Source organism: Xiphophorus couchianus, chromosome 4 (assembly GCF_001444195.1).
Source record: "Xiphophorus couchianus chromosome 4, X_couchianus-1.0, whole genome shotgun sequence".
NCBI classification, from domain to species: domain Eukaryota; kingdom Metazoa; phylum Chordata; class Actinopteri; order Cyprinodontiformes; family Poeciliidae; genus Xiphophorus; species Xiphophorus couchianus.
In genome coordinates, this window is record NC_040231.1 from 22,788,666 (window position 1) to 22,806,656 (window position 17,991).

Consider the following 17,991-nt stretch of genomic DNA (forward strand, 5'->3'; position numbering starts at 1 on the left):
GTATATTTACACTCTCCTTTCGTGAATTATTTCAGCTTTCCTTCAACTTCCTCAGAATCCTTTGGAGGTTATGTGGAGTGGTCATTTATTTGTTTTATTATGACTTCATTATGCAGCAACTGCAGAGAATTACTTCACTCTGTAATTGCAAAGGGACACCCAATGGTCCTTGAAGACATTCAGCATCTGATGACATAGTAACCTCTCCTTTTGTGGTTTATTTCATTTGTTTTATTAGAACAAGATAATAAAGATAGAAACTTCAATTTCAAGTCAATACTTTGCATTCGTTAGGGTGGAAAATGAAAACCACATTCAAGAACGTGCAAGTTATCCTTGTCCTCTGAAAGCACCTTAACAAAAAAATAAATAAAAATCTGATTAATTTCTTTTCACAGAACATGATGAATACAAATTATAGACAATCAGTTTGCACCAAATTCCTTAATATGTGAGGACCAACAACCACAATACAAAAGCAAACAAACAAACTTTGTATTCTAAGTAACTGAACTTTAGCTGCACAGCATGGGAAATGCAGTGTTAAGGCTGGTGAGCTGTTATTTCCCTGGAGAGTGCTGAGTTTATTTCCTCAACTTCAACAGATTGGCATCTTAGTGACTCCTCATGCAGCACAGTGGGCCACAGTGGGAGGAATGGTGAAACAGAGGGTGCGGAGATGCCAGTCCTGCAATGCAATAAAGTTTTCAAGAAAATCACCCAGTGCATCTCGTATAGTTCACCAACAACTTACTTGGAGCACACATCAGCTCGGATATATGCAATCAAGCAGTTATACTTCATAACGGTTACTTTTTAAAAAACATAATCAACCTGTTATTTTGTCAGCTGTTTAAGTAATGTTTAAGTAAAACTAATAAAAAACAAATTCTATGTAGAAAATAAAAACAAAGGAGAATAAATGTCACAGCCATTCAAATATATTAATGTTCGAAAGCAGGAGGGCACAGAGTCAAAAACTGAAAGATGGCAACTGATATAAATAATGTGTTGAAATAAGAATTTTACCATAAAGTGAAATCTGCTAAAGAACCACATTGATGTCACTTCATTAACAGCAGTTTGTCCTACATTTTGGGACTGAAAACTACACACTGAAGGGAAAAAGCTGAAATTCTTTGCAAAGGGGGTAAAAATCCTCTTTTTGATTGGTATAAGATTAAACTAGATGGGTGCAACAGGTTGCTATTGAATTAAGTTCTAAGATCACACTAGAATCATTTAAAGATTTAAATAGATGCATAAAAGATTGATCTCACCACTATACATCCCTTTTTAATGGTAAAATGTTTTTACTAGTAGAATGCACTTGTTCTGACACTTGTTAAAAGTACTTTGATTAGGAGAAAATAGAACATGTGAATAATATAACATGGACCTAAGGCAGGGGTGGGCAATCCTGGTCCTCGAGGGCCGGTGTCCTGCAGCTCTTAGATGTCTCCTTGGTCCAACACACTTGAATCCAACAGCTGAATCACCTCCTAAGTGCAGTCAAGTTCTCCAGAGTCCTGCTAATGACCTCATTATTTGACTCAGGTGTGTTGAAGTAGAGACGCATCTAAAAGTTGCAGGAGACCGGCCCTCGAGGCCTGGAGTTGCCCACCCCTGACCTAAGGTCACACAGGGTGGGCAGTGTAGTGATGGTAGCAGAAGATCAGAGGTAAATTCTGGCTTCCTGCAGTTAAGTTAGCGAGGACAATTACAGCAGCAATAACTTAGGATGCCACAAGGGCTTATATCAAGATTTGACAATGAGCGATGAAGGGAACATTAATAATATTGTCAGGACATATGAGCGGGTGCAGTCATACATGTATAAGCCAGAACAATGGGAAGACAAACTGCCTGCTGCCTGAGCTGCTGATATACACTGTGTAAAAAACAGAGAATGTGAAATTGCGAGTCAGTGCAATTTTGGTTATTATATGAGAATGGATGATTTCTAAGTGTTAAGCAGAAAAAAAAAATCACATTTTCTGTTATGCCTTTTGTTTTGATGAGCCATATTCTAATATTCATTGGTCATTTGTATTTTGTGATGCATGCTAACGTGAACAAATTGCAATATGATGCCGATGGCTGTCGCATCAGTGGTTTCATACAAATCTAATAGATTTGAATATCTGATTACTTGCAACCTGCAACAATATGCTAAACATAAAACATTCTATGTTTTAACTTAGCACAATATAAAAAGTAATCCTACTTTCAGAAGTCTACCTTTTTTAGCCTTCCAGCTGTTACTGGCTATTTTGTACAACTTTCACTCACATGAATACTGTTCAATATCTATACCTTCTGCAGTGGCATTGGTTTTGATCCACGTGAATAGGGTGAGAATAATTGCTGTCCAAGGTTTGTTACCGGGGAAATAAAATTGAATGTTAAGCCATCTACTAGTTAGCATAGCCATCAGCCAGTTGGAGTGTTTATCACCTAAAAACTACAGCATTACTTTTTCCTGTTAATTTCACTCCAGGGCAACTGAAGCCTTCATTACTCTCTACTCAATGTTTTGTTTTGAGGTTAACACGATGGATTCTTTACACCTGCAAGTGTGCTCAAACATGAATATCTTTGTAACATTGATTTATTGCCTGTCTATAAATCAGATTCCTTTTAGGTAAAACAGGAGTCAGTAATGGAAGCAATGGGGTTCTGCTTTGTCAGGACATGTGAAAGATACTGCTGGGTAAAATGTGCTACTAAAAGTGACAATTTTGAATATGCACAATAATGAGGCCAAATCCACAACTTAAAGCAAATTTGAAGTGTAGTTGAAAGATATAGCCTCTTTACTGGCCAATATATTCAATATATTAATTACAAATCAATCTCTGTTTCTGTCATCACTGTTGTGATGGAGTTTATCTAACTTTCGGGGATTTTGTACATTAGTGTTGAAAGTTTAAAACTGAACCAGCTGTAGGGACTTTTTTTATTATACACTCTTCATACATTACCTTCATGGTGTCATTTGTTGATTTTGTTCTGATAAACGTTATTACTATATGATGTGGTTTATGTAGAATAATATGTACCAAGTTGCTTGAAATTTATTATTTTCATTTTATTTAAAAAAACTAAACTAAACTGCATACCAATGTGTGTCCATGGTTTTTACTTAAATAAAGTAAGAATATCAAATTTATGCAGAAGAACATAACATCTCTTTTTCGGTCACTTACTTTTTTGTAACCTTATTTACACATTATTTCCGTTATATCACTATCAATAATCTTTCTGTGTTCACAAAAATAAACACATTATAACAAAAAACTTAAATCAGCATCTTGACTGCCGTGCCTCTATTTACAATCCATCTGTCTGCCAAGTGATTCACTTTTCTGTTCAACAAATGTTTCTATTGCTTTGTTTCTTTGCATGTTTTTAGTTTGGTCAGGATTTATAGATTTCTTCAAGACAAAAAAAGAGAGATAATCACTTATAGGAGCTGAGAGAGTCAGTGAACCCTAACTCTCAGCTCCTACGTTGTAAGCGTGGGTAATTCACATGAAAGCTGCAACCTACATACGTCTCATTGCTTTCCTGTATAACATAATATAATTAGAAAGTTCTGTGTTTTTTCCACTGAAAGAAGGCTAAGCACTAGAGGTTATTCAATTAGTTTTATCCACTTTATCAGTGTACAGTCTTATCTATTAATGTAGCTTGTAAATTACAGACAATATGCCTATACCAACTCTTGCTTTATGAACAAGAAATATTTTCAAATAATAAAGAATGTTTACATGTCCTAAAGGTTAATGTTGATTTCTGTATATAACTAAACTTGTTACGAATACATTTATCTAAAGCCGACTTTAACATAATCATCTTAAAACTAATCACTTTTTTCCAATGTGCTGAACAGACTCATGATCTTAAGTTCCATAATAATTTTATAATTCAAGGCATTTTGTAATTTTCATTCCTACTTGTATTCTTTTTGTCAAAAAGCTGTACTATTACCTTAAAAACCTAAAAACTGAAAGGCCACCCAAAAAATCAAAAATCATTTACTATGTTTTAATATTTTCAATACTGTGGGAACATACTTTTTTAAACTTATCTCATAAATGTCAAATATGCTTTATATATCATTTCCTTTTGACAACAGATAACGCTAAATTATACCTTTAGCTCAAGAATCTGTGGCTTATTAAGTCTGACAGACAGTAACTGAAAACTAGTTAACCTGGGACAACTGAGTTCATATATTTGAGAGTAGCACAGCAGGTAACACATCCCTCATTGACAAGACATAAAATCATTATCCTGCCAAGAAGCAGGTCAGTGATCAAAGACCATCGCTGTCACTGTTAACAGCTTGCCAACAGGCAAACAACAGTTACAAACAAAACCCCTTTCACTAAGGTCAGAGATGATGGTAACCTGAAATAAATACACCCTTTTTCCATGGTGAAGCCTCTTACTTGCACAACACTTTGAGGATTTATTCTGTTCTTCTTCATGTTTGCCTAAATTAAGTGGCCTACAGATTACAGTAGATCAAGCACTTTTTAATGTGCTACACATTGGTGTAAGAAGAACCTGGTATCACTCGTTTCACTCCTCTCTCCATCTCTACTGATCACAAACAACTGTTATTTTGCACATTTGTTTATTCTTGGTGTGGTCAAAGATCTCTTTCAGATCATGGGCCAGCACAGTTCTTTGTATTAGAAAAATTCCAACTTTGTGTGCTGAATACACTGCCTATCTTGTCTGTTGTGGGCTAGAATGCTTTTAAGCTCATCATGATCGAAATTTTATTTTATTTCTTTTTATCCAAACAGACTGGCCGATGTGCTGCGCACCCCCTGCACATGGCAGGTCCACATGTAGCTCTGTAAGCAAAGTGAGCCACTGGGTCTGAACTTTATTCACTGAATGCTACTGCCAACTGTGACCGCAGCTGCTAAGTTGGAGCCAATATGATATCACACAAACTCAGTTTATGCACAGCATTTGTTTTTATGTACTGCTGGCTGCTTCAACCTCAGCAGGCATGCTGGCATCGACCTTCGGGTGATGGGTTTGGTCTTTGTGCACGCCTCACCTCTTAATGACAAAATGAGAAAACTGGGTCGGAGATGTACATTCCCACCAGAAATAGTGGGAAGTTAACATCTTCAGCTGAGTACCAAGATTTCCAACTGGGAAATCATCTCTAAATAAATCAAATGAGTTTCACAAATAGGTGAGGAGCCTTTGGGAGGCCCAGGTTTGCTCCTGGGAGGAATGAACAAGTCTGGATGATTAACTGAGAAATGAATGACCTGCTCATGTATCCACTAGAAACCTACTTGTGCAATGAAATGGCTCTAAATTAAATGATATTTGGTGTGTTCAGTCCTTTATAGAGACAGATGTTGTTTTTATGACAATTGATTATCTCTTTTCAGGAAGGAAAATGTGATACAGTTCTATTTTCTCAACCTGAACTTCCACACAAATATTCAGAATTCACTGTGTTGAATACAATGATTGAGCACTTTGGAGAAAAGAAGCAGTATTACATCTCACACAATGTCTACAAAATTGGAATAAAGCAAAGAAATTAAGAAACCACGTAAAGATGTGTGAAACTGTTCTTGATGTTAGAAGAGGAACATTTCCAGAAGGATGGCAGAGAAAAAAAAAACAAAACTGAAGCAATCAATAACGCACTGGAGAGATGTTACGACTTACCAGAGTTAGGATCGGAGTTGCCATCAGCTTCAGTCCTCTTATCTGGGGAGGCCTGCTCGTAGAAGTCATCCTGCGCCTGCACCAGAGGGAGAGGTTGTGTGAGGAGAGAGCCACTGCCTACAGGCTCATGGTCCCCCAGACCGCTGTCACTGCAGCTCTCCTGAGAGCCATCCGGCAGGTGAAACGTGACGCGCCGCTGTGACTAGAACCAAGAGCACAAAACAGAGCCTCTGATGTTAGTGCTCTGCTCTGCCCCCTCATGTTTTTTTTTCTTTTCAAAGTATTTCTTTACATTGAGCCAAACATGCTCATGCTTGCTGCATTACACAATGAGTCCTGATTGGGATAGCAGTGTGTGAATAATTTTGAACAAATGATGCAAACTACTAGGGTTGCAAACTGACTTTTTGAATTAAAAGGTCTACTTTGACCTGTTCTGGCAATCCATGGGGAAGGGAGTTCAGGCATTGCAAATGTAGTCACGTTTCACTGCACACTGACAACCCGTAACAGCATGCGAATTCATATCATGCATTGTAACAAAAATTAATCAGGATGAAAAATAAAAAGTTACATGTCTTTCATAAGTATGTGGTGTAATAAATGTGTGGCATAAATAATGATGGTTATTAAATCCTCCTCCTTTGCTGGGTCATACAATCATATTTCAAATCAGCAGCAGGAACATTAACAACCTGACTATTTAGTTTGTCCTGTCAATTTGTTTAGATAAAGGTAAAATCAAAGTAGGTCCTGAAGTCAGCAAAAGGTTTCCCCAGTGGGTTGTTATTTTGGGATTCTGTACTCTGAAAGATCAAATAAATTTTGGATTACACAAGTGTCATTTGGACATGTCTTATAATCTATTTTCTCACATGGAAATGTTTAGCATCATTCTATTTAAGAGTGAACATTAACAGTCAATATTTGACAATATTCCTGCTTGAGAACACAACTGTTTCTTTGTATGTGTGCATGCGTGGGCGTGTGTTAACGAGAGCAGCTTTATTGCAAATTTGGTCATAATAAAATGCAGTGATTGCAAGTACTGAAAGTAAAATGTGAACAAACTGATTAATAAACTAGCTGTAGTCACAGTATAAATGTCATGTCATGATGCAAATAATGTATCTATTGTGACCATACATTTGAACATTCAATCATGTTATTTATTATTCTGAGGCTGTAAAATTTGTTTAGATAGTGACCAGTGAATAATAGTCAGTGAGAATGCATCATGCATTCTCACTTATAGTGTTTTTATTTCTTATTATTAGTGAGAATGCATCCAATGCATTTCACTTGGAAATATGACCAAAAAAAAAAAACAGGAAAAAATAATACGCCGATCATCCTAAAAGCCCTCGTGATTGAATTTCCTATTGTAAATTCCGAGTGTCTTTTTCTCGTGCTCTAATGACATTTTCCTCAGGCTTTTTCATAAGTCCAGACAGAAGCCTTCAGCTAACCTTTTGTGAGCATAGAGAGGTCCCTGCCACATCCTTGGCGATGACAGACAGAGGAGGGTTTTATAGTAATTATTGGCAAAAGCAAAGGTCACCCAATCTGCAGTCTAATGCAAATCATCTCATTATATATTTTAGAACAGCTCTGAGCGCGTGCAACATTCAATTAAACAAAAAGGTAGTATAAAGAAAAAAAAGATGGCTTGATACTTTAGTTGTAGAAAAATGGTGGTGAGATTGGATAGATAGATAGATAGATAGATAGATAGATAGATAGATAGATAGATAGATAGATAGATAGATAGATAGATAGATAGATAGATAGATAGATAGATAGATATTAACAATGACAACTGAAAGTCGAAGATCCAGCACAATTAAATAAAGGTAAAGGTCTTGTAAAGCAGCGTGAATCTGGATAAATGTCACTGTTAGCAATTATAGAGAGGCAGATGAACAGATGTGGCATTTCAAATGAAGATGACATACCAACAGTTCAGCTGGGAAGGATAACCCATCTTTAAAGAATGTTTCTCTTTTGTTTGTTTGTGTGCAGCTAATTAGCCAGAGCACAGCTATCAGTTTTACATGAGCTATGCAGTGCACATGTAAAACCAGTGACTGTGAAGTCACTGGTTTTCATCTTTAAGAGAAGCCTTAAAGATGGAATGTTTGGTGTATCTGCACCTAATTAAATGGAGCTGTAAATGTTTATCTTCCTGCAAATGCCAACGACATTGGCCTTAAGTGTACATTCACATCAAAGACAAATGCAGTGATATTGCAAAGCAATGAATAAATTAAAAATACGATGATTATATTTTAAACATATATTTTCACATACAGGTAATAAATACATAAAAGAAAAAAGTGTCTGTCAAGTTACGATAAAATGGCTCATATGACAAAGTGCAGAGAAGGGAACAGCAATGTTTTGACTCAGTTCCTCACTATGACATGACGTATACAGTATTCGCATATGCAAAACGTACATATACAGGTCGATATATGTATCTGCTGCACTTTAGTGCTTAAGCACTAAAGTGAATTTCCTTGGGGCCCTATTTGTAAAAAGCATTAATATTCAGTGCCAGACAATTACTGAACAATTAATTATTTCACTTTGTGTACAATTTCATGCTAAACAAAAACAAAGTAAATAATGTTCCAGCTTTATATGCCATTCACTATCTATGTCTGCGGGAGTTTTCTGTCTGAGTTTGTGCATGTGGTTATTAATGGGTTTAAGCATGTTTGAAGATATTTGTGTTTTTCTTTAGCTGACAGTCACTTGTGGTAATATTAGCATAAGACCGGCTTAAAGTATCCCTGCTGCCAGTTTACAAGACATTATGGCTTATCATGCCTGCTAACCCTTATTATCCGCTTGTTTTTATAATTTGCCTGACCAAACACACTTACTTTAACAAACACAAAGCAAATAGCACCACAGATCTGCTGTGTGGTTTAAATTCCAACAAAAACGGAAAATTACTTTAGAAAGTGCTCACGCTTTGGTGCTCTCATACTTGTGAGGAAATGTGTCTCAAATGATTGAAAGTGGATGGGTTTGTTTAAAACTCTCATAAATATATTCTCCAGGAATCAAAACTGAATTAATTGCTACTTCTCAGTTTTGTAATCATTATGAATATTCAAGCTGTTGCAAAGCTGGAATGATGTACCTTTAAAAAAAAAAAAAGGTTTTTGTGACAAACCAACTGGTGACTACATTTTAAAGTGTAACTTTTTTCTGAATGAATATTTATAGCCAAACTTGTTTGAAAACAACTAATCTAAGCAACTCTTTGACTCAATGCCTCATTTATATTTCATCCAGCACACACAACAGCATCACGTTGCAATGTCAACAATAACTGTGAAGATGTCCGTTATACCTGTGGATGTCGTCAGTCGTTCTGATTACAGTAACAAGCTAATGCAGCATCCACAGCAATCATAGCAAACTAGATTACAAGCTCGAGGTAAAAAGAAAACTGTCTAAGAGAGCTGGGTGGATCAGCATGTGCACCATGCACAGAGGCTGTAGTCCGTGATCCGGTTGTCCTGAGTTCATTGGGCAAATTATTGCTTGTCTTGTCCTTCTCTCTCCTCCCAGTTTCCTGTCCATTTACTGTTCTATAAAGACCACTAGAGGCTAAAAAATCTTTAAAAATAAAAACAAGGAGGAAAGTTCAAATAAGGATGCTATAATAACGCGCAGCACGGACTGAATCTGGTTGCTCGGGGGATCTTTCTGCACAAATTTCTAACTATCTCCAGGAGAAAATTTGGTTCTGTATTCTGAAAAATTCTAAAGTTGAGAATATGTATGAAAAGCTAGGCTGCCAATAAATTTAGCACTGAAGAAATAATTCAGAAAAGAGCAACTGATGGTTAAGGGGCACGGTACTGCACTCAGACACAACGAACACCAAATTTTTAGGTTATTCTTTCGTTAATTACTTCAAACTCCAGCAGCACCTTGGTAGAACAAACAAAAATCTAACTTGGTGCAGCAGAGATCCTGGCAATTGTAGCACACATTTTCTGGAAAGACTTCATATGCAAAAAGGAAACTACTGACTAGACTGTGGTGGACAGCCTGGATTATGCATGTGGGGGTGAGCACGTACAGTTCCAATGTAGAAAAGATGTAAGTTAGAACAGAGGGCAAAAAGAAATAAATTAATCCATTCCTCATTTATGTCTTCTTATCCTTTTGGTGTTTGGGTGAGGCTTGAGGCTATGTCCAGTGATCACTGTGTGAGAGGCGGGGTACAACATGGACATGTTGGCAGTTCATCGTGGGGCAACAAAGAGACACACAAAATAACCATGCACGCACACACACACACGCGCACGCAGTCCCATCTAATTGGACAGCGAGGGGAAGTCTCAGTCTTTGGAGAGGACCTACGCATGCACAGGGGAGAACATGCAAAATGCATGCAGAAAGATCAAACTCAGGACCTTCTTGCTGAAAAGCAATAGTGTCCTGTTGCAAAAAAAAATATCTATTGATAAAATACAGCTCTTCTGGAACCAAAAATGTCATTGTTACAAGTAAGGTCTTAAAAGTCCTATTCATAATATTAATTTGGGTGTGCAGGTGTCCTTCCCTGATTGGTAGAGCTGGAAGAACAGCAAGACACTAAATGGAGACTAAAGAGGAGATTATGCTGCTGTGGACCACCCAATATTTATCTTCTCTTCTTTCTGAATGAAGCTACAATTTATGTGGCAGCCAGATCACACCCTGAAAATACATTCTCTCCTAAACCCAACCAGGTGTGACTGTGTTTATATAGATTAGCTTTCATTTTCTACTTTTCTTTCAGTTAGAGAGGTAAGTTCTTGACTTTATTTACTTATTTTAAATTGTTAAAATTGAGTTTCCCTCTGTTTCTTATTTTGGCTTAAGTCCATGAAGGTAAAATCTCATTTTGCAGTGCAAAACGAAATAAAAACATCATTTTCTTAATAAATATCATTGTAAACCATTACAATGTGCCCTTGGCTATTTCTAGTCTGAAGAAGATCATCACCTTTATGTTACGACATGCTCACCACTAGATAAGCTATAAAAATACACACACACCAAGTGAAACTACATCTCAACTCAAAAATTATATCTTTCACATTAAAATCTGCTGCTGAAAAAAAAAAAAAAAAAAAAAACTCTCTCAGAATTTAAACAGCAACACCTTAATTTAATTTAACATAAAAAGGAAGGGTAGGGCTTATGAAAGTAAAAACCCTCCCTGCCTCTGTGTCTTTCTCCTCCTGAGTTTGACCATATGGAGCTCAGTATGCAAGTTCAAAACAACTTCTGTGTTGTACTGTGTTCCAAATGAACACAATATATAGCCTTCCTATCAGGCCAACATTTAATGAGAAGCACACATGGGACATAGTGTCAGCACGCACACGCCAACACGCACACGCACACAAAATAATGCAACTAACCTCCTCACCACCACAAATAATCTTATCTAACAGCAGCCTGACACCTGCGGTGAGCGAACACTTCCCACGAGTCCATTCTCACAATCAAACCACGAAGGGAGATCAGTCAACCAGGAAAACAAAACTCACTCACCAAAAGATCTCCTTACTCCCCCCATCGCTGCCCTGCTCTCTCTTTAAGACACCAAAGGTGCTCTGCCATCTGCTGGTCGTTTAAGAAAATGCATGTTTTTTTCCCCCCTTTCTGCGTTCCACTGCTGGCATTGATTGATTTTTTTTTTCTCCTTCTACAATCTGTTCTACGGCTTTGCTTAACATTGTTTAATGACTTAATTAATAATTCACAGAACTGACCATACAGCTTTATTTGCCCCTAACCTTAAAACACAAAGAGAATAGGCTGAATCGTTTTTTTTATGTATATTATGCAATTTTTGCAAGAGCATTTAAGTATTAAACTCTGATCCACAGAGTTTCCGCCAGTTGTGACAAGCTGCTACATTCAATAAAACATCAAATCCAGTGACACATTAACAGCTGATAGACGTTGCCTCTAGTCAACATAGCATGAAGTTTTCCTTTGGGCTCATGTATAAAATGCTGCAGTCTCAGTCAGGCTCTATTTTGATGACATGAAAAACAGTTAAAAAAATATATTTTTGAAATGTTAAAAAAAGATGAAAGACACAAAGATACAAACAGTTTCCAAACGCCTTTCTGTAAGTAATACTGAAATAAAAAGTGACATATGAATCACAATCTCTGCATCTTTTATTCTGACTCCTATATTGATGCAGTTTGCTCCTGCCACCTCTCCAGAGTCTAGTCCCTCTGCCTTCTGCTTTTCATCATTAAATCACAGCGAGACAGTTGTGAAAAACATCTGCATTCTGCCATGATCACAATAAAACTTGATTAGTCACTCTCGTACGCTGTGCCACAAAGACACAAATACAAACTGACAAAGATAAACACAAAGATGCATAAATCTCAGTCACATCTGACCCATTTCCCAAATTGCAAGCTTGGATGAAAGGGCACGTTGTGTGTGTTTGTTTATTTGTTTATGTAAGTTATGTCAAACGCTGGGGTGCATCTTGTTGTTCATTCACACAACAATGTTTGGGTTTGTGATTATTAGTGCTGTTTGTTATTTTGAAATTTTTTTGTGTTAAAAGGGCTTATGCAGATTTATAGATGCAAAACATATATTGAAAATGTGTTCAGATATTCTTTTAATGTCTTATTCACATCTGTGAATTTTTCTTTCTTTTGTTTCATTAAAAACACAAATCATTGTATGATTGTGGAGCTTGTTTCTCAAAAGACATACTGTCTCAAAAGAGATATTTTAAACTTGGCAGCTAAGGTAAGAAATGTGGCTTTTTTTGTCTCCTCTTACACATTTTTTTTAAGAAACCACACGTCAGCCGGCTTTTAATAAATAAAAAAGCACACTCTACACATTACTTTATTTTGCAACCTGGGATTTTTGAAAATAGACAAATTTGTAAATTTAATGTGCTGTTAAATACAATGAAAAATAAACCAATTTTTAAACATTTGCATTTTAATGACATGCCTCTTCAAAAGAGTTAAATGCCATCTGCTAAACAATCACAGTATCCATGGAGGAGATGTCCAGTGGAAACTGACCATTAGCTAACTTTTAGCACAAGAACACAACTATTGAAAAAATATACAAGAAATACCACTGCACCCACTATATTTTACTGATTTAGTTCATAGATTATTATATAATTATCAATTATATAACAGTCATCACACATTGAATTCCAAATATTTTTAGCAATATTACTATTACACATGTTGATTTGCATTGACAGTATATTTAGGATATACTGTGAAGCTCTAATATTGAATTGTATTAAATAGCATAAACCAGTTGTCTTGTTTTTTTAACCAAGACCATGGAAATTCAGGGAGGTAATTAGAGCACACAGCTTTTATTGGGTATTAGAATTTATTTCATCCCTAAAAGCTACATCTTTGCTAAAAACCCTAACCCTAACCTTTTCCTCCTTAGAATCTCTCTTTTTCTAGTGCCTAAAATTGCAATCAACAGGCATACAGCTAGTTGAGCTAAGTAAGTTTGACACAACAACTGCCTAAAGCTGAGAACTTGAAATGCAAACACTGCCTGAGCATGTATACCACATTTCTACATGGCACCACCATCTAGCTGTCTCAAAAAGCTTTCCAACTCCTTAAGATTGGTATGCGCTGCACCAACTGTGGCATATGGGATTTTACATTGTACATTCCAGTCTCTCAAAACTGAGAAAAAAAAAAATCATTAACTAAACAGACTTCACCTGAACTGACTTTTTGAGAAGGATGAAATTTCATCTATAATAAATGCTATCTAACACCACCTGGGGCTAAATACGGACATCTTGGCCTCTTCTTCTCTTTTATCCTCTGTACCCTGCACTGACCTCTTGCCTTTTCTGATGAAGCTTCCACCAGCCTTTCGCTTTATGTCTCCCACTGCCTCCTTATTCCAACTTCAATATGTTGCTAAATCACCTGGCTTGCCTGAGTGAGAACTGTGACACGGTTGTGGTTCGACCAGCTCTCCTCTGCGCCTTAAGCAGAGCTGAAGAAACCTGTGCAACTGCCACAGAGCATTAGCTACAAAGTTAACTACTACTGACTCACTCTTCAGTTCCACCCTCTGCCGACATCTACAACCATAAAATGAGAGACACAGCAATTCTTCTCTATGTGTGTCTCCTGCATCAGGATGAAGGATTTGACACTCAGAGACAGTTAACTATAGAGCAGAGCAGACGAGGCCCTGAGCACTGAATGGGAAAGCTTGATGTGTTTATGAGTTACAGTCCATGTGATCCAGGTGCCGCACTCACCACACTGTCCTCTGAAGTCCCCGTTCTGTGGGACTTTCTGTTATGGAGTGTGTTTAATGTTTATTTAATTCACAGCAAATTCTACCTTTGCATGAAATAATTTGTTAAAAAATGATGTGTACATGTGCAAAATAAATAATAATCAAAACGTGTTCTGTGATTCATAATAACCTACAACCCTATTAGCCGTCATGAAATCCTATTTGTGATTTCATTACATCAAATAGGTACAGAAGCACACATTTGTTTAGTTGGCTCTCTGTTTATCTTGTGGAAATAATGGCTATTTACACAGCCATGATTATCCGGCTTTGAGGGATCAAGTGTAAATCGATGCAGCAGGGAGGTCTGTTTGATGTTGGCAGTTGATGTGAATTTCTCAAATTTGAAAGATATTTATACAATTGTGAAATGGTTGTGACTTTTTTTCCCTCCTTATAACAGACAAGAAATTAACTATCTTCATCAAATGAACAGCCTGGGGAGATTGTTGGCTTTTTGAACTCTGGGGGTCGCATGCCTGCCCTGGCAGCTTGATTTTTCACGTAAAGGTTAAGATTTTTACAGATTTAAATCAGGTGAGTTGTGTCACACTGGTGAACAGTACTTACTGGTTTATGCAACAAAAAATTATTTTACATTGACGTATTTTCACTCATTTTTCTTTTTTATCTTTTGTAGCCCAGAGCAGAAGAACTAAGGCAAAATTGCTGAGTTGGAAAAAGAAACAATCATAAATATGCTGCCAACAATTTGGTATTTTTAAATTAATTCTGCCTCCGCTGTGCTTATGTGAAAAGAGTTCTTGTGTTTAAACTCTGAAAAATTGGGGAAACTGTGCTATCTTCTCAATAGCCAATTTTCTATTTATGTTCCTGTTTAGCTTTATCTGTCAAATGCAATTGATTTTTTCTTCATTTTTCTGTTTACATTTCAGTACATTTCTTGTTGTAATTCTACTTAGCTGTAGTAAAAGAAGAAACAAAACATATATTATGTATATCCCTCATTAAGCTGGTATTTAGATGGGAACTTTCAGCGCTGCTAAATGTAGCTTTGCATTTTATTATTATTAATTACTAAAACACTGAAAACTGACCAGGACCATTAGCCCTTATTTTGAGGCAGAAAATAACCAGTATTAGTTTTCTCTGTGTAGGGTCATAAACTAGACCTAAATGAAAGTAGCAACTGAAGAGATACATTTCTATAGCAATTACAAAATGGGTTTTTTTTGTCATGGGACGTCAAATATCAATATTTTTTTGGGTGGGGGGAGAATAACAACTTTTGAGGTAAACAGGTGCTTTTCTTGACCTAATGGACTGAAATATTTAGCTTTTTTAGTTTTATTCTTGTGCAAGATATCCTCCAAAATGACACAACAGATCGGGCGGCCACTACCATAATGAGATCAACATCATTAGCCATGTTCTTGTCCCTTGTGCCATTTTCAAAACATTCTGGTCTTATCTCTGTTAATAATGTTTCCACTTCTCAAACTATATTTCATAATGTAACAACCAAACATACTTTTACACAAAGCAGCTTGTTCATGTTTTGTTTTTTTTCTTCAGAAACCTAAACGTTAAAGGACTCTACGATAGATAAAAGACAACATTACCAGAGACTCTTCCTCCTTGGCAGTTTCTGCTATTCTGACCATTGTTCTCTGTGGGCCTTTGTTCAAATGACATCCTCATGAAACTATTTTATTGGGCTTTCACTCTTTTTATACAAAGGCTTTATCAAACAACCTTTATTTTCACTTGGGACAATCTACTTTCTAGGTCTTTTGATGCAATGACAAAGACATCTGTTTTTCTTCTTCGAGTTCAGCTTACTTGGTTGCCTGATAAAAGGAGCGCAGACACACATATCATGGAAAGACAGACGCATTCATGCAGTCATCCATTAGGTCATTTTCTATACCAGCTTACTCCTGTGCAGTGTCATGGAGGCTGGTTCCTTTTTTCTAGTGGTCAATGGGTGAGAGGCAGTTTACACACTGGACATGTTGCCAGTCCATCGCAGTGCACCGGCGCCACCACAGAGACATGTGATGTTGAAACGCATACTCATACCTCAGGGCAATTTATGATATTATCCCATCATGCATGGTTTTTAACCACTGGGAGAAACTAGATTACTAGATAAGCCCATGCATGCTCCATAACAGCATACAAACTTGTCGCAGACACATTCTATGCCTGAAACTTCTTGCTATAACAAGACTACATCAAACACCAAAGCCACCATGCAGCTCTAAAAGTAAATGAATCTGGTTATGATCCAGCACAGCAGATGTTTAATAATTTTGAATCCGAGTGGGAAACTCATAGTTGCAAGAAAATGTTCCAAAACCTAATATTGTAACTTATCAAGCTTTATATGAATATATCTCCTTCTAATATGAAGTATTTATTTCAATGTTTTTTTACACCTGACACGGTCAAGCCGAGATGTGACCATGCTGATTATTCATTCTAAGTTATAAGCTCCAAAAGTGCTCACTTAAAAACAATTTTCACCTAAGTTGCTGCTTTGGATGCTAAAAAAATGTTTTTCTTTATATTGCACTGTTCCTTTTGACATTAACAATACATTTGTTTAAATTTAATTGTCTGCTAATTAGAAAAGATCATTATGAATGCGTGTTAATCTCATAAAATTTGGTGAAAATATAGAGCTAATCCAGCAGATAAGCTTCTTTATTATCCAAAATAATTATGATTTAAAGCTTAATCCGACTTATCAAAGTGCCTAATACTGTGGACAAAAACTTATTACTCTGATATTGCAGGATTCAAAGAAAATGTAGTTAGCATGTGGTTAGAGTTGTCTGATCGAAGGGGAACAAGATAAATAAAATAAAAACTTAACTCATATGTTCAAACAAGTGCTTTGCAGTTAAAGCATAATATTAAAAACTGTTTTTGAATACTCAATGGATGAAGATGTAATTCAATACAGAAACTAAAATTATGTATTAGAACAATACAGCTCATGTCTCCCAGTAGAAAATAATGTTTGATAACTGCATGCGAAAGACTAGATGTGCCTATACATTAGAAAACACAACTACATTCTTCTTCTATGGACTTAAGAATGTAAAATGTCATCTTTTAATACTTAGAATTTCTTGTGAATAATTCGAGTTGGAAACAAAAAATACTAGTTTGATTAAAAGCAGCCCCTTGTTCAACATTTGGTTCGAGGGTCTGGACCGCTGGCTAGTGAGAGATGATTGCTTGCTGGAGGCGTGGAGTCAGTTTACGTTTAAAATTTCACTCAATTGCTAAACGTTTGGCTGTACGCAATACGTTAGTTCATTCCATGAAGCTTACCAGAAATTGCCTGTAAATGACCATCCCTCACTGTGAAGAGAGAAGTGTTGAACCAACTGAGATGGCTGTTGATGTTGATTCGGCATTTGGAAGCGTGGCGAACATGGCCTGAATGCCTTCTTTCACTTCCTCCGCTGCCACTGCTAGAACTGCAGTCAGACTACAATTCTAAAACAGGGCAGAAAATCAACGTCAGTTTTCACAACTCCTCCTTCTGTCTGCAGAATTAGCCCAGTTGGAATTGTTCTGGAGAAGTCCAGCTGAATGAGAGAAAGCCCAGACGGAGCATTGTGTAGGAAGGCAACGGCCAGGGTAGGCTTCTACAGATTCTGGTGCATGCAGGAGGTTTAGAGACAATGCTGACCAAGCAGACCTACTCATACCTTAGGCATGACTCCCTGATGCTTGTGACATGTTATGGGTGCAGCTCTCCTCCTAAGTAGTGTTTGATCACCTACTATCAAAGATACAATTTCATCTAAATCCTATAGACAACAGCAGCACAATTTTGATTTACTTAATTTTTTCAATGCTTTTTATTTTAATGTGTACACATTGTATGCTGCTGTACAAACACAAATATGCTATCATTTTGAGACAAGA

The 17,991-nt window shown here is 36.7% G+C and overlaps 1 protein-coding gene across 4 annotated transcripts in view; it reads right to left on the minus strand.

Annotated features, from left to right (window-relative positions):
* The window catches only part of pcdh9 (protocadherin 9), a 194,690-nt gene that overhangs the window by 42,680 nt on the left and 134,019 nt on the right, over positions 1-17,991 (minus strand). For 2 of the 4 annotated variants that reach the window (XM_028014623.1, XM_028014621.1), the window contains one exon: positions 5,716-5,917. In XM_028014623.1, coding sequence (XP_027870424.1) covers positions 5,716-5,917 — 202 coding nt within the window. The remainder of the gene's footprint in view (positions 1-5,715; positions 5,918-17,991) is intronic. The other 2 variants (XM_028014625.1, XM_028014624.1) reach the window with 1 other exon arrangement.